The 27,188-nt window shown below is 39.8% G+C and overlaps 1 protein-coding gene and 1 pseudogene across 1 annotated transcript in view; both read left to right on the forward strand.

The window, feature by feature from the left end:
- LOC149233495 (putative UPF0481 protein At3g02645) overlaps nucleotides 1–20,501 on the forward strand; it is a 79,747-nt gene extending 59,246 nt beyond the window's left edge. The window contains exon 2 of the mRNA XM_089382213.1: nucleotides 20,232–20,501. Coding sequence (XP_089238339.1) covers nucleotides 20,232–20,501 — 270 coding nt within the window. The remainder of the gene's footprint in view (nucleotides 1–20,231) is intronic.
- A 4,727-nt stretch (nucleotides 20,502–25,228) lies between these two features.
- LOC149233496 (putative E3 ubiquitin-protein ligase XBAT31 pseudogene) lies at nucleotides 25,229–26,507 on the forward strand (annotated as a pseudogene).
- The last annotated feature ends 681 nt before the right edge of the window (nucleotides 26,508–27,188 follow it).

Below are 27,188 nucleotides of genomic sequence, written 5' to 3' on the forward strand. Positions count from 1 at the left end.
GCAAACTCCATCACTTGTAGGCAGCCACTACATACTAACATTTATTGATGATTTTACCAGAATAACTTGGGTTTATTTCCTGAAGAACAAAAGTGAAGTGTTTGAAAGATTTTGCAATTTCAAAGCACTTGTAGAAAACCAAAGCGGGCTGCATATCAAATTCTTAAGAACTGATAGAGGAGGTGAGTATATATCCAAAGAATTTCTACATTTTTGTAGAGAAAATGGTATCCATAAGAAATTTACCACTAGGTACACTCCGCAGCAAAATGGAGTTGCTGAAAGGAAGAACAGGACAATCATGGATATGGCGAGGAGCATGTTGAAGGCAAAGCATCTGCCAAATGATTATTGGGCTGAAGTTGTACACTGTGCAGCGTACATTTTTCATGGATGACCTACAAAAGCAGTCATGAACAGAATGCCAGAAGAATCATGGAGTGGGAGAAAGCAAGGAGTCACCCACATGAAAGTTTTTGGATGTGTGGCTTATGCACACATTCTAGATCAGCTAAGGAAGAAGTTGGACAGCAAAGGGGAGAAATGTATTTTCATTGGATACAGTGAGGAATCCAAAGCTTACAGGTTGTATAACCCATCCACCAAGAAGCTCATTGTGAGTAGAGATGTTCAGTTCATTGAGGAGGAAGCTTGGGATGGAAGCATAGAGAAAACAGTGAATGTTAAAAACTCTATGTCTCATGATGAAAATGATGAGGAGATGGCTGAAATACATCCCCAAACAGCAGCACCAACACAAGGACAGCAAGGGACACCCTTGAGGAGAAATGAAAGTGCTTCTACAAGCACACCACAAGGAGGAAATTCAAGTGCTTCTTCAAGCACTTGCACACCAAATGAAAGAGGTAAGAAGTTCAGAAATTTAAGTGATATTTATGAGAAAGAGGCAGCAAATGAAGGTATGAATTCTTTGTTTGCATTATATTGTCATGTTGATGACCCTGTTCATTTCGAAGATGCAATTAAGGATAGGAAATGGATAGAAGATGTGGATGAGGAAATCAATGCCATAGAAAGAAACAAGACATGAGATTTAGTTGAACTACCAAAAGGAAAAGAAGTAATTGGAGTTAAATGGGTCTACAAGACCAACAGTAATGCTAAAGGAAAAATAGAAAGACACAAGGCAAGACTGGTAGTCAAAGGATATAAGCAGCAGTATGGGAGAGAATATGAGGAAACTTTTGCAGTGGTTACAAAAATGGAAACCGTGAGAGCAGTGTTGTCCATAGCAGCAAAAAACAAGTGGAAAGTTTACCAAATGGACATGAAGTCAGCATTCCTAAATGCAGTGTTAATGGAAGAGGTTTATATTGAACAACCTCCAGGCTATGAAAAAAAAAGGCCAAGAACACAAAGTGTGTAGATTGAAGAAAGCTCTTTATGGGCTGAAGCAAGCACCAAGAGCATGGTACAGTAGGATAGATTCCTATCTACTGGAAAATGGATTTGCAAAGTGTGAGGGAGAACCCACCCTCTACATCAAAGAAAATGATGGTAAATTACTAATTGTTGTGTTATATGTTGATGATGTTATTTACACAGGTAATGATGATTATCTCTTTGAAAATTTCAAAACAATCATGAAAGAAGAATTTGAAATGATTGACATGGGTTTGCTGAGATACTTCTTAGGAATAGAAGTAGAAAAAAATGGAAATGGGATTTTTATCTCATAGGAGAAATATGTTAATGAAGTATTGGAAAGATTCAATATGCAGGAGAGCAAGGCACCAATCACTCCCACAGTAATGGGATTAAAACTCAGCAAAGACGACAGCAACAAGGATTTTGATCCTAGTTGGTACAGGAACATAGTTGGCAGCCTCATGTATTTGACTGCAACTAGGCCGGATATAATGTTTGTTGTTAGTTTAATTTCCATATTCATGGAGAGGCCAAAAGAAGCACATTGGTAGGTAGCAATTAGAATTCTGAGGCATGTTAAAGGTACTAAAAGGTTTGGCATTTTATATACTACTTTAGAATGTTCAGATTTAATTGGATACACTGATAGTGATTGGGCTGGAAGTGTAGTTGATCGGAAAAGCACATCCATTTATGCTTTTCACATGGGTTCAGGAGCCATTTCACGGGCTTCCAAAAAACAACCTATTGTAGCATTGTCTACAGCAGAGGTAGAATATGTGGCAGCTACATGTTATAGACATTTTTGTGCCTTACAGCATGAAGCATGAAATGTCAATAATCTAAGGGATCCAAAGTCCCTAAACATGTTGTTCCTACCCCTAGAGGAACAAGGTCAGCAAACCACAGCACTAAATATCAGTTCTCCACCTGAAAACACTCAAAAACAAGCAAATTTTGGATCATGTCAACTGCTCCACTGAGCATCTGCGCTGAATGTCAACTTCTCCACTCTGTACCTGCGCTGAATGTCAACTGTAATGAAGGCTACCTGCGCTGGGCGAGTTTGGCCAAATGGCACAGTCATTCCTCAAGGTGTCAATGCCCAGGAAGCTTCGAAAATGACACTTGGATCAGGGAATTCGCCTAGTGATGAGTAAGAGGGTCTAGATCTCCAAGTGGAAGCAAGAACCTCCAAGTGGACTCAAGAACTGAAGAATAACTGAAGTGGGAGAGGACACTAGTCAGCTCCATGCCAAGCTCAAGCTGACTCATCCTTTCTCCAAAACTCCTATATATAGAGCTCTCTCATGAGGTCTAAGGAGGCTGGAATCTTGTGAATGTAAGGAAGTGCTGTTGGTTTGAGTATAGAACTATTGGGTGATTTGCTTGAAGGAGGTGAAGAGGAGATTTCTTTCTGCTGGGAGGTGTTGCTGGATTGGGCCTCTTATGGTTGTAACACTCTCAGAACTTTACTTCTTCCATTAATAAATCATTTGAGGTTCTTCTATATGCATGTGTCTCAATGGTGAATTGTTATACTTGTGTATTTGATTTATTCTAATCCTTGAATCAATTATGAATGTATGCTTCTTGTAGTTTCCCTCTCTTGCCCTTTTGCAGGATCTTTGTGTAGCTGGGCCAGCGAAAGAGCAAGGAGCTGGGAGCAAGCAGCAAAGAGAGAAGATTGGATCAATCATTAGCGGAAGACAATGGTTAGTGGATATCTTTCTCCCCTCTCTTACATCTCATAAAGAAGTAATCTTGAATAGCTTTGCATTCGGTTGTTGCTGAGGTACTATCACCCTTAGAGTGGGATAGGGTCATTCCGTATTGGATAGTTTTCCCAACAACAAATTGGCGACTCCGCCGGGGACGTATCTTGTTGGTTGTTTGTGTTTTTGCTATTCATTTCATAAACACAGGGAGTACCGAATCGAACTGCATTTAGATCTTTCAAATGCAAAGTAGAGGGCAGCTACTCTAGCTCAGTTGCTGGGCAAGTTTATGATTTGAAGAGCTGATCCACAAGGACTCTAAACAGCTCTTAGTGATAGCTTTTCATCCTCTTTTTCATCCCTTAGTGTGTACTTGACTGATAGCTTCTGATTTGGCCAAAAACTGTGAATTTTTTAGCAATCTGTGACCCGGAAACCAAGAGAAACGAAAGTTTCGTTCTTCAGTGCAGGCTGTGTGAAGGTTGTCTGCATTTCAGCGCAGTTCCCGAAGGGGCTACCTGCGCTGAATGTCAAACTGACAGTGTACCACCTGCGCTGAACCAGTCTTGCCTAGTGCTACTGGGGTTCCCTGCTGTTTCTTGCCCTGTTTTCACCCTTGTTTTTGCAGCCTGTTACCAGTCAATGTACCTATCTGAAACCAACTTTCCTTGCCACTATTCCGCCTCGGTTGTATAAAGAAACTGTGTTTGTTCTTTGTGTATTTCTTGTATCATTTACAATTTCCCATAACGAAAGTGAACTAGTCTTGCTGTGGCCTCTTAGATCTAGACCTGTGATAAGTGTCGTTCTGATCTTAAGAATTAGTTTATTTGTTGTTCATAGCTGATTGAGCTTTTTCTTTCGTCATATGGTTTGAATTTGTATATTTCTAGTGTCGAAACAAGTAAATCTTAAGGTGTCTTTTGATTTTGGACAAGCTTGTTTGCTTTCACTTGAAATTGAATTCAAATTTATACAACAACTTTCTTTTTGTATCGCACCAACATTAAGAAAGAGAAAACAAATACCTGCATTGTGCATGTGCATTATGACAGCTTGCATGTTGATTTAGAAAAAGGTGCATTAGTGTGTGCTCTATGATCTGTGTGAAAAGATGTTGTCTTTCTTTTCCATCAGTAGTTAAGATTTTCAAAGTTGAAAGATTGAAAAGCTTGCTTATCATCTTAGACTGCATTTAGGAGTGTTACTATACATCTCGTGGTGATCCATAAAGGCAAAATGCTAAACAAGATCAACCTTAAAATAAATTGAATTTACATAACAACGCATTGAAACATAATGCAAACACATAGAGGTCTAAGCTAGAGACGTGTTCCGGTGTCGTTAAACGTGATATCTTAGCGTTGAGTTGTTGGGTGATTCCTCCACGGTGAAGCGATAAGTATCAATACGGACTTGTGCTCCCACGTACCGTTGCGTATATATTGGGAGACCCCTATAGGAATAAAGCCTTTATCCATAGGAATCCATGTTGGCCGCCCTACTGATCGCAATGCAGTGAACACAGCATTCACGAAGATCGACCACTCGTACCGTAAAACGTATTCTGTGGTTTTGCGAAAAGTTTGGCACACCCTCTGCCTAGAACTTCAGAGCAGTTTCTTTTGGCCTTTTTCAAACTCTATAACTGAAAAAGTCCATCCGAGCATTTGTCACTTCGGGCTCGTTAAAACATCGAAGGAGACTAGAGTCATCTTTAGCTTTTTCTCGACTCTTAAAAAGTGAAAAAGAAAGTTGTGTCTAAAGCGTCGTTATAAAATTTATTTTAAACGGAACATAATCACCTCCTATTCCTGCATTGATCTGTAGGTTGAGAACATGGAACGCCCCAACCAAGTGTTGTAGGGAAAAGTATCCGACTCGGATGACCCTATCCCACTCTAAGGGTGATAGTACCTTAGCAACAACTGTAAAGCAAACTACTTAAGGTTTACTTCTTTATGAAAGCAAAAGAGATTGGATAAATGCACTAACCGTTGCCTTGCGCTTAATGTCGAATCCAAACTCTTCTTTATGGCTGCTTGCTCCCAGCTCCTTGCTCTATTGCTAGCCCAGCTACAGTGAGATCCTGCAAAATAGCAAAGAAGGAAACTACAAGCAACATGCAATCATAACTGATTCATAGATTAGTGTAAATCTAATATACAATCATCAAAATATATTATTGAAACAAGAGCATATAAAAGAACCTCAATAGCTTTTATTAATGAAGAAGAAAAGGTTTTGAGAGTGTTACAACCATTGAAGGTCCTAATCCAGCAACACCTCCCAGCAGGAAGAATTTCTCCTCTTCACCTCTCTCAAGCAATCACCCAATAGCTCTATAGTGAAACCAACAGCATATCATTACTTTGCACAAAATTCCAGCCTCTTGAGCTCATAGGAGAGAGCTCAATATATAGATGAATTGAGAAAGGATGAGTCAGCTTGCAACTGATGTGTAGCTGCCTTGTGTCCTCTCTCTCTTCAGTTAATTTTTAGTTGATCTTCAATTCTTCAGTCCACTTGGAGAACCTTGCTTCCACTTGGAGAAATAGAGCCTCTGACTCATCACAAGGCGAAATCCCTGATCCAAGTGTCATTTTTGGAAGATTCCAGAGCAATGACTCATTGTGCCACTTGTCCCATCCCGCTCAGCGCAGGTGGCCTTTGTTCCACTTACTTTGCAACGCAGGTACACCATGGAGCAACTGAGTTTCAGCGCAGAAACCTAGTGGAGCACCTGCTTTGATTTCAGGATTGCTTGTTTTTGAGTGTTTTCAGGTGGAGAACTGATCTGAGAGCTGTTGGTTTGCTGACCTTGTTCCTCTAGGGGTAGGAACATCATGTTTAGGGAACTTTGGATCCCTTGGATTATTGAAAATTCATGCTTGTTGTTGTAAGGCACAAAATTGTCTATAACAGATGCCCCCTAAAGTATGAGGTCGTTTATCGGGTGAAATGCTTTATTGAGAGGATCCGAAGTTCATTCAATCTGCTGAGAAGTGTCCTGTAATAAGATACAATACAATACATTATTTTTCATACATTTTCATGATCTAGCTGAGGCGGGCATTCCCATGCTCAGCTTTATAAATACATTTTGGTACATAGAACAGACGACCGTCTGATTGTAGACTGATAATTCTCTGCTGAAATTATCATCCTTTGAGAAGGATGATCATCTGCTGTAATGATGTACATATCAAATGTCTTTATGTCCTGAATATATATCGCAGCCCGGATGGATGAAACTAGATCCGGGGTCTTCAATCTCTTCTAATCTTCACTCGATGTACAAGTCGATCCATGTGAGAATTTCTTGAAGTCGAACATGGAAAGACATCGCTTGATTACCGGTCAATGATGTAAACCGTTAACAAGCGCGAGAGGAATCACCGATAAGGATGATGACCCTCAAGGTACGGCAGTACAATTCACATGGTGGGAATAAAGGACTTGGCGTCGACCACCATGCAAAATCTTCTGGTCGAAGGTCATTGATGTATACCTGTCGCCGGAAGTGAGAAACTTGCCATTGTGGCATGCAAGCTTCAAAGTACTGAAGGGGGTGTTCCTAGATCAACTCCTTGGATAATGAGCTGATGTCGACAAGGAGCGATCCGTCAAAGGAGGGCCTTAATGAATCCCACATCAATGACACGGAACGGAGCTAGTGATTGTGATGAGGTGAAAACAAACTGTGATGTATGATTCAGGGTGGCGGTCATGAAATGGATGAAGGACAATGTATGGCAGTGGATGGGACACGGTTGACTCTTTGGAGAACCACATCTCTTGAACATATAACGACACTGATGTGATGGATTGGTAGCATTACCCCAATTGTGGATGGTGTGGCGAGGACCATGGTTATGAGACCGGTGAATGAAACAACCCAACCTGATGTGATACGGAGGACAAAGTGTCATGTTCAAGAGCGACTTGCTACCATTAATGCTGTGAGGTTCTCCCAATTTTTCCCCAGTCATTGCTGACCAGTACCTCTTTATTTTTGTCAAGCTTGAGGAGGATAACATATGCTTGTTCTATAACCTGCCCTTCGGGCAAGCCCATCGCTATGTTTTAACGAGCCTAGCGATAGGGAAACTCGTTCTCGTCTAAAGACAAGTTTGTCGCTGTTTAATCATTTTAACGAGTCTAACGACAAGGAAAACTCGGTCCTTTTCATTTTTAGAGAGTCTGAAAAGGTACGGAAAGTTAACTCCAAAATTCCTTTTTCGTCATCTAATCCCTTAAGTCCGAAAAAGTATAAAACAATACAAAAGGGATGAATTTTCGATTTCTTTAACGAGCCGAACAAAACAAGCGCTCGATCTTTTTGTGCAATAATCCCTCTGGTCCAAAAAGATTAAAATCTAGAGGAAGGATAGCTCTTCCGGTCCTTTTAACGAGCTGGAAGGCCAAAACTCGGCAAACTTTTCATTTTTTACGAGTCAGTGAAAAGAGCTCAAAGAAGACTCGTCTTTTGAGGAACGAGTGATAAACAGGGATAGCAGCAGATTCCAGGTACAGGTTGGAATTTTCCAATCACGGCAGTGTCACAAGGATGGCTAAGTGAAATCACTCTTCGCAGCTGTTCCTCAAAATGGGTAAACACACATATGGAGATGAACGATTGGCCAAATGAACGGATGGAGGTGAGACTGCAAGAACACGACCAAAGGTTTTTAAAACAGCTTTCAAAGGTTACATTTCTCCAGGTTATTTACCGGTTCATTTTTTCTGGATGAGCTTGAACTGTAGGGAAAGATTGCTCACAATTTATGTTTATTTTTTAACGAGCATGAACTCTATACAAAAAACTGCTCGATTTTTGCGTTTATTTTTTAACGAGCATGAACATTGCTAAAACTGCTCGGTTATACCAGTCTTAATACAAGGAATGCCTTAGGTGAGGTAATCTTATTTAAGGAGCGATACCTCACTAATTACTCCAATTTGGCAGGTTTTAACTTTTGCCCTTCATCCTTTCTTTATGCAAGCTGGAAACGGCTAATCCTACGAGTTTAACGGGTTAGACCTACAGGTTTAAAGGGAGGACCTAAAAATTTAAAAAATAAATAGTCGTCCCGTGCTTGCATTCCAAAAGGTTTGCATGCCCCCAGGTATAAAGTATAATTTCGAGATTCTGTCCTCTTACTTATTATCCAAAAAATGGTTTTGTTTGCTACCGCAAACTAAACTCTCCTTTCGGCGATGTCTATCATTAGGTTGCTAAGGATGGTGACTACTTGTTGCAGCAATTTCATCTCTTTCTTTGAAGACTGCCCCTACTCTCTTTCAAAACATATTGTTTTAATGGGTGAGGCTTGACATTCAAAGATGGTGGTTACTTGCTGCCACAAACGGATCTCCTCCTTAGGAGAGCCTACTTTTTTAGACAAAGGGAGCGATTTTTCGCTTCACATAACTTTGACAAAAGAATTTTATCCTAGAACAACCCTCTCTTCCTTTTTCGGACGGGGTACGGACTAGTCCATTCTTCTGTGAAAATTAACTTTATACCCAAGGTTTCCTCTGCCCAAGGCAGGCCAGGGTGCATGCCCCCTGGGCCCCAGTTCTTTCTTTCCGAATTACTCGCATTCATCGGGAAGTAGAACTGGGGGTGGTGGCATTCCTTGAGTGAATAAACCGTTAAGGGATGGTATTTGACTATTTGCAATGCGTGATCCTGGAAATGAAAGTTGGTCTACGAGCTTGACCATTCTTCCTTCGTGCGGAAAACAGATGACTCTAAAGAGCGAGGACACTATTGCCTCCATGCAATATATATAGTCTCGTCCAAGGAGTAAGTTATAAACCAAGGGTCCCTGGACGACCATGATGTTCATATGAACTGTCTTCCCTTTCAATGTAATTGGAACATTGGGGAGAATCCCTAACGGGTGACTGGTTCCTTTATCAAAACCTGATAGATTTCTCATCTCAGGTAAAAGCGCCGGGAAACCCAGTGCTTTCCAAGCAATAGAGGAAAGGATACTCACAAATGCCCCTTCATCAACGATAGTTCCAGCCATCACCATTCTGTAGATTTGGACTATGATTCTGAATGGGATACTGGCTGGTAACCGGGGTCTGCCTAATTGATTCCAATCAAAGGATACAACTAGGTTGCTTGGTGGTGGGACCGAATATACGGCCGGATACGACTCTGACGATGTTCCTTCCTGCGATAAAGGAATGGGCGCATTGCCCTGATGCTCATCAGAGTCTGTGTTGATGAAAAGAATATGGACGGTGTCATCCTTATCCTCTTCAGTGAGGGTGTCATTTGAAGATGGATCTTCAATGACGGAGTCATTGGAGGATGAAACCTCTGAAGGAAGAACCGGGTCGACTGCCGTTTCGACCTTTAGACTTTCGTCTGGTCTGGATTCAGCAGGTTCATTCTCAATGACTGACACTTCAGCTGACCACTTGAGCGGGTCAGCTGGATTTTCAACTATCGAGGGATTAGGCGCGAGTTTTTGGTATCCAGGAGGAAGTCGTAACGGTGAAACCGGACGATCTTCTAAAACTCTCTTTGCCTCATCTAAGAATGGACATCGGTGGATGGCATGATCGCCTTCACACAACATACAGGGTGATCTTTGTCTCCCTCTTCGTCCTTCACTCTCACTAGTTGACGGACTGCAATCAACATGACTACCAGAGGTTGACGCTACCGGATTGTGCAACCTTGGGGACCAGTCCCTTAGTATCCGGGGAATACAAGGACAATCACGATGGAAGTGGGCCCCTTTGCAAATGACACATGGTGATTTAGGCCCGGTCGGTGCAGTGTGTGGGTTTTTGTTAGCTGTCTTTTGCTTGCCCCCAGTCGCCTTCGCCATAGGCCCCTTCTGCTTCTTTTCTCTTTTCTTCTTTTCCTTCTTCTCCATGGGAGGCTGACTTTTGCCGGCTCTACCTTGTGAAGATGAAGGATCAGAGGAAGAATTATAAGAAGTGGAAGGCTGGTGGGTAGCTCTAGACTGTTCTGACTGTTGATTCGACTGCTCAGGATTAGTGGCGATCTGAACTACATTAGTTGAAAAGAGCCATACAGGTAGGCCAATTGTCAATCCTGGAAGTGACAATGTGGCCATATGAGGCGCACCAACATCTCCCCAAGAGGAGAAGGGATTGGGACTTTCGCCAAGGTTACTTCCTTGGTTGGTGGGCTCCATACTTTTCAACTGAAAGATCAACGTGGGAATAACAGGTGATTATGTTCCGTTTAAAATAAATTTTATTAACGACGCTTTTAGACACAAACTTGCTTTTTCATGTTTTAAGAGTCGAGAAAAAGCTAAAGATGACTCTAGTCGCCTTCGATGTTTTAACGAGCCCGAAGTGACAAATGCTCGGATGGACTTTTTCAGTTATAGAGTTTGAAAAAGGCCAAAAGAAACTGCTCTGGAGTTCTAGGCAGAGGGTGTGCCAAACTTTTCGCGAAACCACAGAATACGTTTTACGGTACGGGTGGTCAATCTTCGTGAATGCTATGTTCACTGCATCGCGATCAGTAGGGCGGCCGACACGGCTTCCTATGGATAAAAGATAATTACCTATAGGGGTCTCCCAATATATACTCGACGGTACGTGGGAGCACAAGTCCGTATTAGTGCCACCGACTCTCAGGAGGAATCACCCACCTTCGTAGAGATCGACAGTCACTATGTTTAACGACGCCGGAACACGTCTCTACCTAGACCTCTATGTGTTTGCGTTATGTTACAAAACGTTGTTATGTAAATTGGATTTATTTTAATGTTGATCTTGCTTAGCAGTTTGCCTTTAAGGATCACCACGAGATGTATATAACAAATTCCTGAATGCAGTCTAAGATGAGAAGCAAACTTTTCAATCTTTCAACTTTTGAAAACCTTAACTACTGAGGGAAAAGAAAGGCAAATCTTTTCACACAGATCATAGAGCACACACTAAATGAAAATTTTTCCTAAATCGTCAAGCAAACAGTGAAATGCAAAATGCACAATGCATGTATTTTCTTTTCCCTTTCTTAATGTGGATGGGTTACAAAAAGAAAGTTGTTATATAACTCTGATTTCGATTTAAAGCGAAAACAAACAAGTTTGTCCAAAATCAAAAGACACCTTAAGATTCACTTGCTTAATCACTGGAAATACATGAAATCAAACCATACTGACGAAAGTAAAATGACTAATCAGCTATGGACAGCAAACAAGCTAACTCTTTAGACCAGCAAAATGCCTAACACAGGTTCAGATCTAAGAGGCCAAAAGCAAGACTAGTTTACTCTTCGTTATGGGAAATTGTAAATGAGTAAGAAATACAAAGAACAAGTACAATTTCGTTATATAACAGAGGCAGAATGATGGCAAGTAATATTGGTTTCAGAACAGGTACAAGACTGACACCTAGCAGCAAAATCTAAGTGAAAACAGGCAAGAGAAAGTGAGGAAACCCCAAATGCACTAGGCAAATTTGGGCCAACGCAGGTGCTGCACAGCCAATCTGGCTCTCAGCACAGGTAGTCCCTTCGGGACCTGCGTTGCAAAGCAGGTAGCCTGTGTACTACCTGCTTTGGAAAACGAAACTTGCGTTTTTCACAGTTTCCGGGTCATAATTTTCTCAATAATGCACAGTTTTTGCTCAAATCAGAAGCAATCAGTCAAGCACACTCAAAGGGATGATTAGGAAGGTGAAAAGCTATCACTAAGAGCTTACAAGGATCCTTGTAGATCAGCTCTTCAAATCATGAACTTGCTCAGAAATGAGCTGGAGTAGCTGCCCTCTACTTCGCTTTTGATATAGTCAAAAGCTTTTCGATTTGGTACTCTTTTGTTCAGGAAATGAATAGAAAAATACTACAAACACAATCAAATGGATACGGTCCCCAGTGGAGTCGCCAGTTTGTTGTAGGGAAAAGTATCTGACTCGGATGACCCTATCCCACTCTAAGGGTGATAGTACCTTAGCAACAACTGTAAAGCAAACTACTTAAGGTTTACTTCTTTATGAAAGCAAAAGAGATTGGATAAATGCACTAACCGTTGCCTTGCGCTTAATGTCGAATCCAAACTCTTCTTTATGGCTGCTTGCTCCCAGCTCCTTGCTCTATTGCTAGCCTAGCTACAGTGAGATCCTGCAAAATAGCAAAGAAGGAAACTACAAGCAACATGCAATCATAACTGATTCATAGATTAGTGTAAATCAAATATACAATCATCACAATATATTATTGAAACAAGAGCATATAGAAGAACCTCAATAGCTTTTATTAATGAAGAAGTAAAGGTTCTGAGAGTGTTACAACCATTGAAGGTCCTAATCCAGCAACACCTCCCAGCAGGAAGAATTTCTCCTCTTCACCTCTCTCAAGCAATCACCCAATATCTCTATAGTGAAACCAACAGCATATCATTACTTTGCACAAAATTCTAGCCTCTTGAGCTCATAGGAGAGAGCTCAATATATAGATGAATTGAGAAAGGATGAGTCAGCTTGCAACTGATGTGTAGCTGCCTTGTGTCCTCTCTCTCTTCAGTTAATCTTTAGTTGATCTTCAGTTCTTGAGTCCACTTGGAGAACCTTGCTTCCACTTGGAGAAACAGAGCCTCTGACTCATCACAAGGCGAAATCCCTGATCCAAGTGTCATTTTTGGAAGATTCCAGAGCATTGACTCATTGTGCCACTTGTCCCATCCCGCTCAGCGCAGGTGGCCTTTGTTCCACTTGCTTTGCAACGCAGGTACACCATGGAGCAACTGAGTTTCAGCGCAGAAACCTAGTGGAGCACCTGCTTTGATTTCAGGATTGCTTGTTTTTGAGTGATTTCAGGTGGAGAACTGATCTGAGAGCTGTTGGTTTGCTGACCTTGTTCCTCTAGGGGTAGGAACATCATGTTTAGGGAACTTTGGATCCCTTGGATTATTGACAATTCATGCTTGTTGCTGTAAGGCACAAAATTGTCTATAACACCAAGGAATTCCACATGATGGAAATCCTAGTCCTTTCTCCTCTTGGGGAGAAGTTGGTGCGCCCCACATGGCCACATTGTCGCTTCCAGGACTGACAATTGGTCTGCCTATTTGGCTATTCTCAACCAATGTAGTTCAGAACACCATGGTTCCTGAACAGTCGAGTCAACAGTTAGATCAGTCTAAAGCTGCCCACCAGCCTTCTACTTCCTATAACTCTTCCTTCGATCCTTCATCTTCGCAAGGTAGAGCCGGCAAAAGCCAAGCTCCCATGAAGAAGAAGGAGAAGAAGAAGAGAGAGAAGAAGAAGAAGGAGCCTAAGGCGACTGGGGGCAAGCAAAAGACATCTGACAAAAATCCACACACAACACAGACCGGGCCTAAATCGCCATGTTTCATATGTAGAGGAGACCACTTCCATAGAGATTGTCCCTGTATTCCCCGGATACTAAGGGACTGGTCACCTTGTTTGCACAATTCGGGAGCATCAACCTCTGATAGCCATGTTGAATGCTTACCGTCAACCAGCGAAAGTGAAGGTTCAAGACAAAGAGGGGGAGCAAGATCCCCCTGCAAACTGTGTAAAGGAGATCACGCCATCCACCGTTGTCCCTTCTTAGACGAAGCGAAGAGAGTTTTGGAAGATCGTTCGGTTTTACCGTTGAGACTTCCTCCTGGATACAAAAAACTCGTGCCAAGTCCTTCGTTGGTTGAAAATACAGCTGGCCCACTCAAGTGGTCAGCTGAAGAGTCAGTCATTGAAAATGAACCTACTGAATCCAGACCAGACGAAAGTCTAAAGGTTGATACGGCAGTTGACCCGGTTCTTCCTTCAGAGGTTTCATCCTCAAATGACACCGTCACTGAAGATTCATCTTCAAATGACACCCTCACTGAAGAGAATAAGGATGACACCATCCAGATTCTTTTCATCAACACAGACTCTGATGAGCATCAGGGCAATGCGCCCATTCCTTTATCGCAGGAAGGAACATCGTCAGGGTCATATCCGGCCGTGTATTCGGTCCAACCACCAAGCAACCTAGTTGTGTCCTTTGATTGAAACCAACTAGGCAGACCCCGGTTGCCAGCCAATATACCATTCAGAATCATAGTCCAAATCTACAGAATGGTAATGGCTGGAACTATCATTGATGAAGGGGCATCTGTGAGCATCCTTTCCTCTATTGCTTGGAAAGCACTGGGTTCCCCGGAGCTTTTGCCTGAGATAAGAAATCTCTCGGGTTTTGATAAAGGAACCAGTCAACCATTAGGGATCCTCCCCAATGTACCTGTTACATTGAAAGGGAAGACCGTTCAAATGGACGTGATGGTCGTTCAAGGACCCTTGGATTATAACCTACTCCTTGGACGAGACTATATATATTGCATGGGAGCTATAGTCTCCTCACTCTTTAGAGTAATGTGTTTTCCACATGAAGGAAGAATGGTCAAGCTCGTAGACCAACTTTCATTTCCGGGATCACGCATCGCAAATAGTCACATACCAACCCTCAATGGTCTATTCACCCAAGAAATGTCTCCACCCCCAGTCCTCCTTCCCGATGAGTGCGAGTGATTCGGAAAGATGGGACTGGAACCCAGGGGGCATGCATCCTGGTCTGCTTCGGGCAGAGGAAACCTTGGGTATAAGGTAGAATTTCCGCGAAAGAATATGACTAGTCCGTACCCCGTCCGTGGATGGAAGAGGGGTTGTTCTAGAACAAGATTCTTTTGTCAAGGTTACTTGTTTGACAAAGGTCATTCACCATTGTCTACTTCGGTAGACAGTGCCGAGGAAATGTTTTCGTTTGATGGTGTTAACAAAACAATCTTTGGGTAACCAGAAAGAGGTATGCCTCTCTCGGTGAAACGAAAGTTTTGGCGGAAAGAAGTAGGGGTAACCTTGAAACTCTGTCTTATACCTGGGGGCATGCAACCTTTTGGAATGCAAGCGAGGGACGACTATTTATTTTTTTAAATTTTTAGGTCCTCCCTTTAAACCTGTAGGTCTAACCCTTTAAACTCGTAGGATTAGCCGTTTCCAAACTTGCATAAAGAAAGGATATGAGGAGCATAGCTTCGTGAGATAAAGCTCCATAAAAAATAGCTATCTCACAGGAGACATTTCTTATCTTATGACTGGTATATCGAGCAGTTTTACCGCGGAATTTATGCTCGTTAAAAAATAGAAAAGCGAGATCCGAGCAGTTTTAGCACATAGTTCATGCTCGTTAAAAAATAAACATAAGATTGAGCAAGAGTTTCCTCCAGAGTTTAAGCTCATTAAAAAATGAACCTATTACGGTAAATAACCATTGTGATCGTAAATTTATTACCCATAAAAAGCCTTGGTCGTGTTTGCACCCGCCACCTCCATTCCATTTGGCCAATCGTTCACCTCCATATGATTGTTTACCTATTTTGAGGAACAGCTGTGAAGAGTGATTTCACTTAGCCATCCTTGTGACACTGCCGTGATTGGAAAATTCCAACCTGTACCTGGAATCTGCTGCTATCCCTGTTTATCACTCGTTCCTCAAAAGACGAGTCTTCTTTGAGCTCTTTTCTCCTGACTCGTAAAATATGAAAAGTTTGTCGAGTTTTGGCCTTCCAGCTCGTTAAAGTGACCGGAAGAGCTATCCCTCCTCTAGATTTTAATCCTTTTGGACCTGAGGGATTATTACACAAAAAGGTCGAGCGCTTGTTTTATTCGGCTCGTTAAAGTTATCGAAAACTCATCCCTTCTGTATTGTTTTATACTTTTTCGGACTTAAGGGATTAGATGACGAAAAAGGAATTTTGGAGTTAACTTTCTGTACCTTTTCAGACTCTCTAAAAATGAAAAGGATCGAGTTTTCCTTGTCGTTAGACTCGTTAAAATGATTAAATAGCGACAAACTTGTCTTTAGACGAGAACGAGTTTCCCTATTGCTAGGCTCGTTAAAACATAGCGATGGGCTTGCCCGAAGGGCAGGTTATAGAACAAGCATATGTTATCCTCCTCAAGCTTGACAAAAATAAAGGGGTACTGGTCAGAAATGACTGGGGAAAAATTGGGAGAACCTCAAAGCTTTAATGGTAGCAAGTCGCTCTTGAACATGACACTTTTCCTCCGTATCACATCGGGTTGGGTTGTTTCATTCACCGGTCTCATCACCATGGTCTTCGCCAAACCATCCACATTTGGGGTAATGCTACCAATCCATCACATCAGTGTCGTTATATGTTCAAGAGATGTTGTTCAGAAAGAGTCAACCATGTCCCATCCACTGCCATACATTATCCTTCATCCACCCATGATCGCCACCCTGAATCATATTTCATAGATTGTTTTCACCTCCACTAAAATCATTAGCTCCGTTCCGTGTCACTGATGTGGGATTCATTAAGACCCTCCTTTGACAGGTCGCTTCTTGTCGACTTCAACTCATTATCCAAGAAGTTGATCTAGGAACAACCCCCTCAGTACTTTGAAGCTTGCATGCCTCAATGGCAAGTTTCTCACTTCTGGCGACAGGTATACATCAATGACCTTCGACCAGAAGATTTTGCGTGGTGTTTGACGCCAAGTCCTATATTCACACCACGTGAATTGTACTGCAGTACCTTGAGGGTCATTATCATTATCGGTGATTCCTCTCGCGCTTGTTAATGGTTTACATTATTGACCGGTAATCAAGCGATGTCTTTCCATGTTCGACTTCAGCGTAATTCTCACATGGATCGACTTGTACTTAGATTGAAGATCGAACGAGTTTGAAGACCCCGGATCTAGTTTCATCCATCCGGGTTGCGATATATATTCAGGAAACATAAAGACATTTGACATGTACATCATTACAGCAGATGATCATCCTACTCAAAGGATGATAATTTCAGCAGAGAATTATCAGTCTACTATCAGACGATCGTCTGTTCTATGTACCAAAATGAATTTATAAAGCTGAGCATGGGAATGCCCGCCTCAGCTAGATCATGAAAGCAGAATGAAAAATAATGTATTGTATTGTATTTTATTACAGGTCACCTCTCAGCGATTGAATGAACTTCGGATCCTCCTGATAAAGCATTTCACCCGATAAACGACCTCATACTTTAGGGGGCAACTGTTATAGACATTTTTGTGCCTTACAGCATGAAGCATGAAATGTCAATAATCTAAGGGATCCAAAGTCCCTAAACATGTTGTTCCTACCCCTAGAGGAACAAGGTCAGCAAACCACAGCACTAAATATCAGTTCTCCACCTGAAAACACTCAAAAACAAGCAAATTCTGGATCATGTCAACTGCTCCACTGAGCATCTGCGCTGAATGTCAACTGCTCCACTCTGTACCTGCGCTGGGCGAGTTTTGCCAAATGGCACAGTAATTCCTCAAGGTGTCAAGGCCCAGGAAGCTTCCAAAATGACACTTGGATCAGGGAATTCGCAAAGTGATGAGTAAGAGGGTCTAGATCTCCAAGTGGAAGCAAGAACCTCCAAGTGGACTCAAGAACTGAAGAATAACTGAAGTGGGAGAGGACACTAGTCAGCTCCATGCCAAGCTCAAGCTGACTCATCCTTTCTCCAAAACTCCTATATATAGAGCTCTCTCATGAGGTCTAAGGAGGCTGGAATCTTGTGAATGTAAGGAAGTGTTGTTGGTTTGAGTATAGAACTATTGGGTGATTTGCTTGAAGGAGGTGAAGAGAAGATTTCTTTCTGCTGGGAGGTGTTGCTGGATTGGGCCTCTTATGGTTGTAACACTCTCAGAACTTTACTTCTTCCATTAATAAAGCATTTGAGGTTCTTCTATATGCATGTGTCTCAATGGTGAATTGTTATACTTGTGTATTTGATTTATTCTAATCCTTGAATCAATTATGAATGTATGCTTCTTGTAGTTTCCCTCTCTTGCCCTTTTGTAGGATCTTTGTGTAGCTGGGCCAGCGAAAGAGCAAGGAGCTGGGAGCAAGCAGCAAAGAGAGAAGATTGGATCAATCATTAGTGGAAGACAACGGTTAGTGGATCTCTTTCTCCCCTCTCTTACATCTCATAAAGAAGTAATCTCGAATAGCTTTGCATTCGGTTGTTGCTGAGGTACTATCACCCTTAGAGTGGGATAGGGTCATTCCGTATTGGATACTTTTCCCAACAACACTACAGCAACAGCATGTCAAGCAGTTTGGATGAGAAGAATGTTAAGGAGTTTATGCCAAGAGAAAACAAAAGGAACTGTGATTTTTTTTGACAATAGCTCAGCTATTGCATTATCCAAGAATGTTGTGTTTCATAAGAGAACGAAACAAATTGACACAAAGTTTCACCACATCAGGGAAATGGTGAAAAATGGAGAAATTGTCTTAGAACACTGTAGAACTCAGGAGCAGGTTGCAGACATTCTAACCAAGCCATTGGGGCAGAAAAGCTTTGAATTTTTGAGGAAATGTTTGGGTATGACTGATAACCCAGCAGTTGAAATTAAAGGGGAGTGTTGAAATTATAATTTCACCTACCGCATTATTAATTTTGCAAAACCGCCAGTACTCCATCGCATCACCTTTCTCACAATGGTGGTATTTTCTCAAACTGCTCTGATCACATTCACTGCCTGACGCGTGTCCACAACAACTTTTCCAAAACCACTTTTCATCGGAGCGTAATGTTCGTGTGGTTTGACTGAGCAATATTCGTTCAATTGAGGTCAGTGTTGTCCATCGTCCGATTGAAACTAAAGTTGTTGTACAGGTCTCCACCATTGATCCATAAACCTTGCGTGAAGTTTTGGGTTTGACCACCATTTGTTTCAGTGAAGTAATTAATTGTATTTACTCCTGTTCGTAGAATATAGGTAAAACCTTTTAATTTTATTTTTAAAAAAATTCACGGAAGTATGGTCATTCATTTTTTTATTGTTAAAAAATATGCAATGTAATATGTAATATGTAGAAGCGTGAAAGTATATGTGAATTTTTTTTTGTTGAGAAAGGGAGCACGCAGCAGCGTGACTGTAATATTTTTTGTTGTTCATTGAAATGAAGAAGGGGAGCACACAGTGCAAACAAGTTTGTGTTCGTTGAGTGAAAACGAAAGGTATTATACGCAGCAGCCTGAAGGTTGAGTTTTTGTTTTTGTTCAATACGAATTGTTGAACATATGCAATGTAAAATGCGCAGCAGCGCAAGTGAATTTTTTTGTAGTTGCATATGAAATGCAATAGAATCAGTAAATGTAAGAGATTTCTACAGCAGTAAATGTAAGTTTTATTTTTACACACAGTAGTGTAAAATTTCCAGAAGAGAGAGAGTAATTTTTTTTGTATGGAAATGGAAGTTCTTGGTGAATCCCTCTGTTAAGAGGAAGATCCTTTTGTAACAGGTTGTTTTATTAATGAATACAATGTTTTTATGAGTGTGTGAAACTCTGTTCTTTAGAAATCAAATTCAGCTTCCCTGTGTTAAGATCCTGTGTAAAAACAGAGCATCATTCTCTGTTCAGCTTTTGTTTGAAATTACCATAAATTTCCAACAACTCCACGAAAATTCGAATTATAATTACGTCGTAAGGCGTTTCCTATGAAAATGACTCTTCTCCCCGGCCACCTGTACCTTCATGGGCCGTTGAAATGAATGTTAGACGATTAAGATAGTCTAGACCATTAGACGATTAAGATAGTCTAGACCATTAGATTGATTTTCGACGGGTATTAATCAGTTCAGTTACAGTTATTAATTTTTGAAAGGTATTAATTAATTCAGTTACGGTTATTAATTTTCGATAGGTATTAATCACTTCAGTTACGGTTATTAAGTTACATCGTTATTCAAGTTACGCGGGTTTCCCTCCTAAAAGAACTGCATTTACGTTACCTGTCATAGTTTTTCCACAAAATTCATTGAGAGAGCCTCCCCAATATTCTCTATAAGCTGGGAGATGGCCGCAACAAATTCTGTTTCAGTTGACAATTTTTACCTTGTTTTGAATTTTATTTTTTTTTCTTCGAACGTGTTTTGAATATTCATACAATTTCCAGGAAACAAGGCGACAAGCCTTTTGGAATTCAATTAACATTCCAAATCCAATTCCAATTAACATTCCAATTACGCCAAGCAGAGGGGTTGCAAACCCTTTATAAAATGGCATATGGGCATCGTATGTTTGTGTTATGTTACAGCTCTGCGATATTTGGAAGTGGAAGAAAATGGAGTTGGGAGCACAGATAGCCTCGAAGGAACCAGAGGACACGCAGATGGAGGTGATGGTTAATGGAGTGGAGAATGAAGAGGGCGATGTTTTAAAAGGAAACAAGCTACACGCTAACTCTCATGGAAGCAAGTTCAAGCGGGTTGATTCAGATTTGGAGTCGAGTACAGTTTTTGGAATGGCTACTCATGGCTCGGTTAGTATCAATGATAAAATCAATTCATTTATGACTGGGTTCTAAAATTCTTATGGTAGGCAATGCCGGACGGGGCATTCTATTACTGTTATGATAGGTTGTGAGGCATTCAATAAGAGATCGTACCTCGAGATTAGTCTGGCGATGGACTTCAACAACATCACGTAGCCTTCTTATGAACTCCAGATTACCACTTGTTATTTCTCGTATCAGTTGTTGTTCCACTGGTTCTTCCATAACACAGGCTGAACACGAGTTGCTTCGATTTCTTGTGTTTGATCATCATTGGCGGCTATCTCAGTCTTCTCAGGAACAACCGGCAACGGATCCTCTGCTACAATATCTCGAACTATCATATTACCGGCCACATGAATATTTTGAGTGACTATCCGAACAACTTCTTGTATAACGACCTCATTCTCACGAAAAAGAGGCAATCCGTCCAATATAATAGCTTCTTCCTCACGACGACTTACTTCTTCCATGTGACTATCAGAGAAATGTTCATCTGGATTGGATCTTCTTGGATCATCATCGCTTATATTTCTACTCCCTCTTTCGGAGTCTCTTTCTCGTTGCCATTCCATATTGAAATATCAAACTAAAATGAATGGCCAAATCAAAATAGATTAGATAGGCAATCACCTACGAAATGAAAACAGAAAGCCCCACAAGATTTACTCAAGTTTATGTCACTAGTAAAATTAGGGTAGCATAACAAGATTCACTTATTTATTTATATTATTAAGGTTTATTTTTTTGGGTTTGGTAGATATAGATTTAATATGAAATTAGATTGGTTTAATTTCCCACGTTAAATAGTATTTTTTTTAAACATTGATTATGTTTTTTTAAACATTGGTTAAAGCATCAAATGTATTAGTTGGTGTAATTATAAATTTAAAAACTTAACTACTTTATAAAATGGATTTCCAAAATCTAATCACATTTCTAATATTTAAGACAACTTAAAAAATATTAGTAAAATTATTTAATAAAATTGTTTTCTCCTCTAAATTTAACAATATAATTCTACAATCATTTATTTCATTAAAATTGTTATTTTAAAAATAATCATTCTTTTTATTTAAAAAGTTACTTTAAAATAATTAAAAATGTTACTTTAAAAATAAGAATGATAATAGCAACAACAAAATTGCTCTCTTATATCCATTCAAACTTAAAATAAATCATGTATATTGAAATGATGAAACTTTCAATAAAATAGTTTATTAATTTTACAAATGGTGATTTTAGTAATGAACCAATCTTGCAATTATAATCCATGATATAACTATATTATACAAAATAGAAATTTGGAAGTTTTTTCACAGACACACTAAATAAATCAAATTGCATAGAATTTTGATTTCCCTCTTCTCTCTTTCTTACGCTCTTGCCTCACGGCGTTCCCATTGCAACATGTGGTGCAATTGCAAGGAATGTTGCAATGCTGCAATGGAAATTCCGTAAGTTGGTAGCACATATTGGTAAGATGCAGCATTGCCCAGATTTAAAAGGGCCTCAACTCGGGGGCAGCTTCCTGAAATCAACGATTTTCCCACAAAGAGAGGGCCATTCAAGGTACTCACATTGAACTTGATATTGCAGCAATTAATCAAAACCTAAGCTGTAAATCTTTTGAATTCTTCAATATTATTCACGTGCGAAGTACATAACAAAAGATCAGTCAATAGATCATGCTAATTGATTTTGAGAGAAGAAATAGGGCAAAGCGATTGAAGAACTCAGATGTGGAGGAAACCGCATGGTACCTGTAGCCAAAGCCAAAAGAAACCATGAATCCAAAATAGACAGTCAATACAAAATGCATTCGTATGGAAAGAAAAAAAACTGTTTTGCATAGTGGTAAGTGGTTAAGCCTGCAGATGCAGCATTGCCCAGATTTAAAAGGGTGTCAACTCGGGGGTGGCATGTGATAGATTTTCTAGAATAATGTTCGTTGTTTTCACATCCCGATGAATACAATCTATGTGCATGTATTCCAATCCTTTGAATAAAAATGGAGATAGTGTTATGCATTAATTCCCTTTAAGAGATAAAAGTAGAAATATACATAAGAAATTGCATGAAAAATATGTTGTTTTCCTTTTGAAGCATACAGTAGACATCTACCAATGTTTAAATTTTTATAAAGTACATCACAGAAAAGAGGACATGAAAAAACTACCTTGTGTTGCATTTAAAGCTATTTTTACTCTTGATTTCCAATTTAGTTCTGAAGCTGCATTCGGACCTGGGAAATGAAACAGAGCCAAAGCTCCCTTTAATTCTTGTATCCTCACTGAATTCTCCACAGTAATTAATTTTTTGGCATGATTTCTTGGTGAAAATTTACCTAAATTCATTCTACATAGGAGCTGGTATTCTGCAAAATGTGAGCACTACTAATTTTTGATTTTCTATTTTTAACTAGTTAGTATTTTGACTGGTTACATCGTTTATAGAGGTTTGTAGTTTTATAGAGGTTTGAAGTTTGGAAAAAGAATAATGGAATTTGTAGTATAGTATCTCATGATATCTTTGAACTTAAAATAATCCATACTACTTTGGATTGCTTTCCAGTCGTAAGTGGATGTAATAACAAATGTTCATGATATACAAAAATTGGGAACATACCTTTGGATAAATGACTCTGTTGAATGCTTTAATCATAGTTGATCAAAGTCTCGCCACAATAGGTGAGTTATTTGTCCCAAGCTCTGCTCAAATAGCTAACATTCTATTTGAAAGATCTTACAGAAGCTACCTCTACGAAGAGAAGATACTATCTGGTTTTACTTATGCTTTTGAAATTGTGAATATTTTCTTTATATCTATCAAGTTTTTGCTTATGCAACTAGACATTTTAGAAAAGTTAGTTCATAAAATATGAGAATGTTTCTCAACATGAACTCTCGATATCATTGTATTGCTGATAAAGTTTTTGCCATATAAATTCTGTAAACATGTATTGTGGGTTGAACTAGATCCAAACGTTATACCTGCAAATGGAAAACACAAAACACTATGACATCATTCATAATGAATAAGATCAACATCCATGGGCCCTTTTTGCTAGAAATTTTGCTTTCTAGTATTCCTTATCTATTTTTATTTCCATCCCATGCTCAACAGATATATACTTCTTGCTTGATCTAAGAACAAATTTCAGTTTGTTCGTGTACTTTGTGATGAGCATAGTCCTGTGTTAATTTCCCACAACATCGCATAACCTGTTTGTTTTCTCATTTTTTTCAGATCCTTATAGATTATAGTGGAGAGGAAGAAGAAAATATTCCAAAGAAAACATTCCCAAAAGAAAAGACAGCCCTGCTACAACTTTTGGAGCAGAATCCTATTCAAAAAACCTTATCTTCTGCAACAAGGTCTCAATTTCTGCATACACATATGAAGGTTTTCTTGGTCAAGATGGATCCTCTGATACGTAGGACCAAACAAAGTAATATTTGGGTCCCCAATCTTCTTGAATTTTCCATACTGTGAATATTTCATTTATAAGGTTTCCATATTGTGAATATCTCATTTATAAGCATATCTATAAGGTTTCCATATTGTGAATATCGCATTTATAAGTATATCTATAGACATTTATTTTGGAAATGTATTAGCTTTGACAAGGATTTGCTACTTCACATCCATTCTTGTTAGATTTGGATTTGTCACAGTAAAGCTATATTGCCATTCACAATTTTGCTTATGGCTTATAATGGCGTTTAATATGCAATGCTTTCCAAATCACTATTAAAGCCATATTTTTATTCACAATTTATGTGTGTGATATACTCTAGATCAAGGTATCCCATAGTTCCTTTCACTATAGTGGAAACATGAGAAGGCTCCCCATCCTCCTCATCCATCCATACCTTTGAAAGACCAAAGTCACCAAGGTTTCCTTTCAAATTGCTGTCTAGAAGAATGTTCGTTGTTTTCACATCCCCATGAATAATCTTTGGGGTACAATCTACATGCATGCATTCCAATCCTTTGAAAAAAAATGGAGATATTGTTATGCATTAATTCCCTTTAAGAGATAAAAGTAGAAATCTACATAAGAAATTGCATGAAAAATATGCATGTATTCCAATCCTTTGAAAAAAAATGGAGATATTGTTATGCATTAATTCCCTTTAAGAGATAAAAGTAGAAATCTACATAAGAAATTGCATGAAAAATATGTCATTTTCCTTTTGAAGCATACAATAGATGCATACAATAGACATCTACTGGCGTTTAAACTTTTTATAAAATACATCACAGAAAAGAGGACATGAAAAAACTACCCTGTGTTGCATCTAAAGCTATTTTTACTCTCGTTTCCAATTTAGTTCTGAAGATGTGTTAGGACCTGGGAAATGAAACAGAGCCAAAAATCCCTTTAATTCTTTGATCCTCATTGAATTCTCCACAGTAATTAATTTTGTGGCACGATTTCTTGGTGAAAATTTACCTAAATTCGTTCTACATAGGAGCTGGTATTCTGCATCATGTGCGCGCTAATTTTTGATTTTCTGTTTTTTGAAGTTTGACAAAAAAATAATGGAATCTGTAGTATAGTAGCTCATGATACCTTTGAACTTAAAATAATCTATACTACTTTGGATTGCTTTCCAACAGAGATGGGATTCACTGATTGATTACATGGTTGGTTTCAAGAGTCCCGAGTTAGATTTTTCAGGATTCAAATGCCTAAGAGGTGTTGATAAGGGGCTCAGGGCATTGGGGATTCAGTGGGCAAGATTTGGTAATAAATGGGTCAGGCTCTGAGCTGTAGTGTCTCCAATGAGCATGCCTTCTTCTCTGTCGTCCAGGAAGGGGATTTGCAAAGGGTGGAGGTTGCTCTTGAGCAAGAGCCCCATTTGATCTCAGAGACCACAGTCTATGAAAAGATGTCTCCATTGCATATTGCTACTGCAAATGGCCAGATTGATGTCCTATCATATCTGTTGTACTGGAATTTTCATCTTGATGCCCTAAGTCGCAACAAATAGACTCCTCTGATGATGGCCACCATGTATGGGAAGGTTTCCTGCATTGAAAGGCTTCTGCAAGCTAGTGCAAAAATACTACTGTTTGACTCATTGCATCGGAGAACTTTCTTGCATTATGTTGCAAACTATGGGCACACTAATTTCTTGGAAGCCATTCTCTCAGCTATCCAGTCTACTCTCATTGCAGAGTCTTGGGGATTTTCCCGGTTTGTAAACGTGAGAGATGGGATTAGAGCCACTTCATTACACCTTGCGACTCAAATGAAACATGCAGGGGTTGTTCAGATGCTAATGAGAAATGGTACTTTAGTGTGTGCAACCACTAGAGCTCATGGATGACCAGGGATCACGCCTTTGCACCTTGTTGCTCGAGGAGGCTGCTTGGATTCTATGCGAGAATTATTGTCTTGGGGTTTTGACTGCATTCAGCAAGATGCGTCTGGACTCATACCATATGTGGTAGCCCTTAAGTACAAACACACTGCCTGTGTAGCCTTACTGAATCCCAGTTCTGCAGAACCATTGGTTTGGCCTAGACCGTGGAAATTCATAAACAAGTCAATTCAGAGGCTAAGCTCTTGTTAGAAAAGGCCCTTATGGAGGCCAATCGAGCCAGGGAGAAAAGAATTATGTTTGGAGCTGCCTCTTCAATGTCTTCTTCCAGTGATCAAGAAGATGACATTGAAGATAATATTTCTGATGCTAGTGAATCTGAGGTTTGTTGCATTTTCTTTGATCAATTGTGTACCATTGAAGTTTAGGGCTATGGGCATCAAATGTGTGCCCTCTGCACTCTAACATTATGTTGTCACAATAAACCTAATCCTACCACATCATATTCTCCTCCTCCAACTTTCCCTTTCTATTGCAGTAGCATAACACAACTAGTGGTTGTCCCTCCCAAAGACAATCTAAGAGTTTTAGTGAGGGGATTAGCAGTTTCAAAGGAATCTTAGCCAAGGGATATTTTGGGAAGATAAGTGGAAAAGGGCCTGGAAAAATTGCGGACAACAGTGATTGGACAGAGCATAAACCTTGATTTGTGATGCCAAATATGCCAGTTGAAATTTCAACCTATGCTATGGCATTACTAGCCAGTCCTTGCACTCCCATCCTTATAGATATTGCTGCAGGATGAAACATAAATCTTTCCAAAATGGATTTCGAAGCCTATAATGCTACATTTATTCATTCAAGAATAAAATCTTGTTTGATTGCAAATGGAGCAAATGGTCAGAGTTTGTCGCATGAGCCGAGTAAGTTTTGGTTCTATAGATTGAGGGCTGCTTGATGTATGAAAGGGTTGTTTAGTAGTTGTTACCAAGGTAGATGAATTGAATCTAAGGGAAGTTTTTTAGGATCCAGAGTTCAAACAAGAAATATGCAAGCAATATTTCAATGATGACCCTGATTTGTCTGGTACTAGATTTGGCTCCAGCATTTTCATATAGTAAATTTATGTACAATCAAAAATAGATTTCTTGATTCCCACCACCAGTGCCATATCCTCTAGCTATATGCATGGCCTCATCTACAGTTTCCATTCTTCTTTACTACTCTTACCTATTATACCGCCTTACGGCGTTTCCTTTGCAACATCAGGGGCAACCAAGAAGAAGAATAAGAAATATTGAACCCACCAAAAGTCTTAGTAAATCATTACAACACAAGAAAATAAACATATCATGATAATGCATCATAGTTATGAGGAGAATATTTT

Source organism: Pinus tabuliformis, chromosome J, assembly GCF_031772625.1.
Source record: "Pinus tabuliformis cultivar Carrire ecotype Pingquan chromosome J, CPIR1, whole genome shotgun sequence".
In the NCBI taxonomy this organism is placed as follows: Eukaryota; Viridiplantae; Streptophyta; class Pinopsida; order Pinales; family Pinaceae; genus Pinus; species Pinus tabuliformis.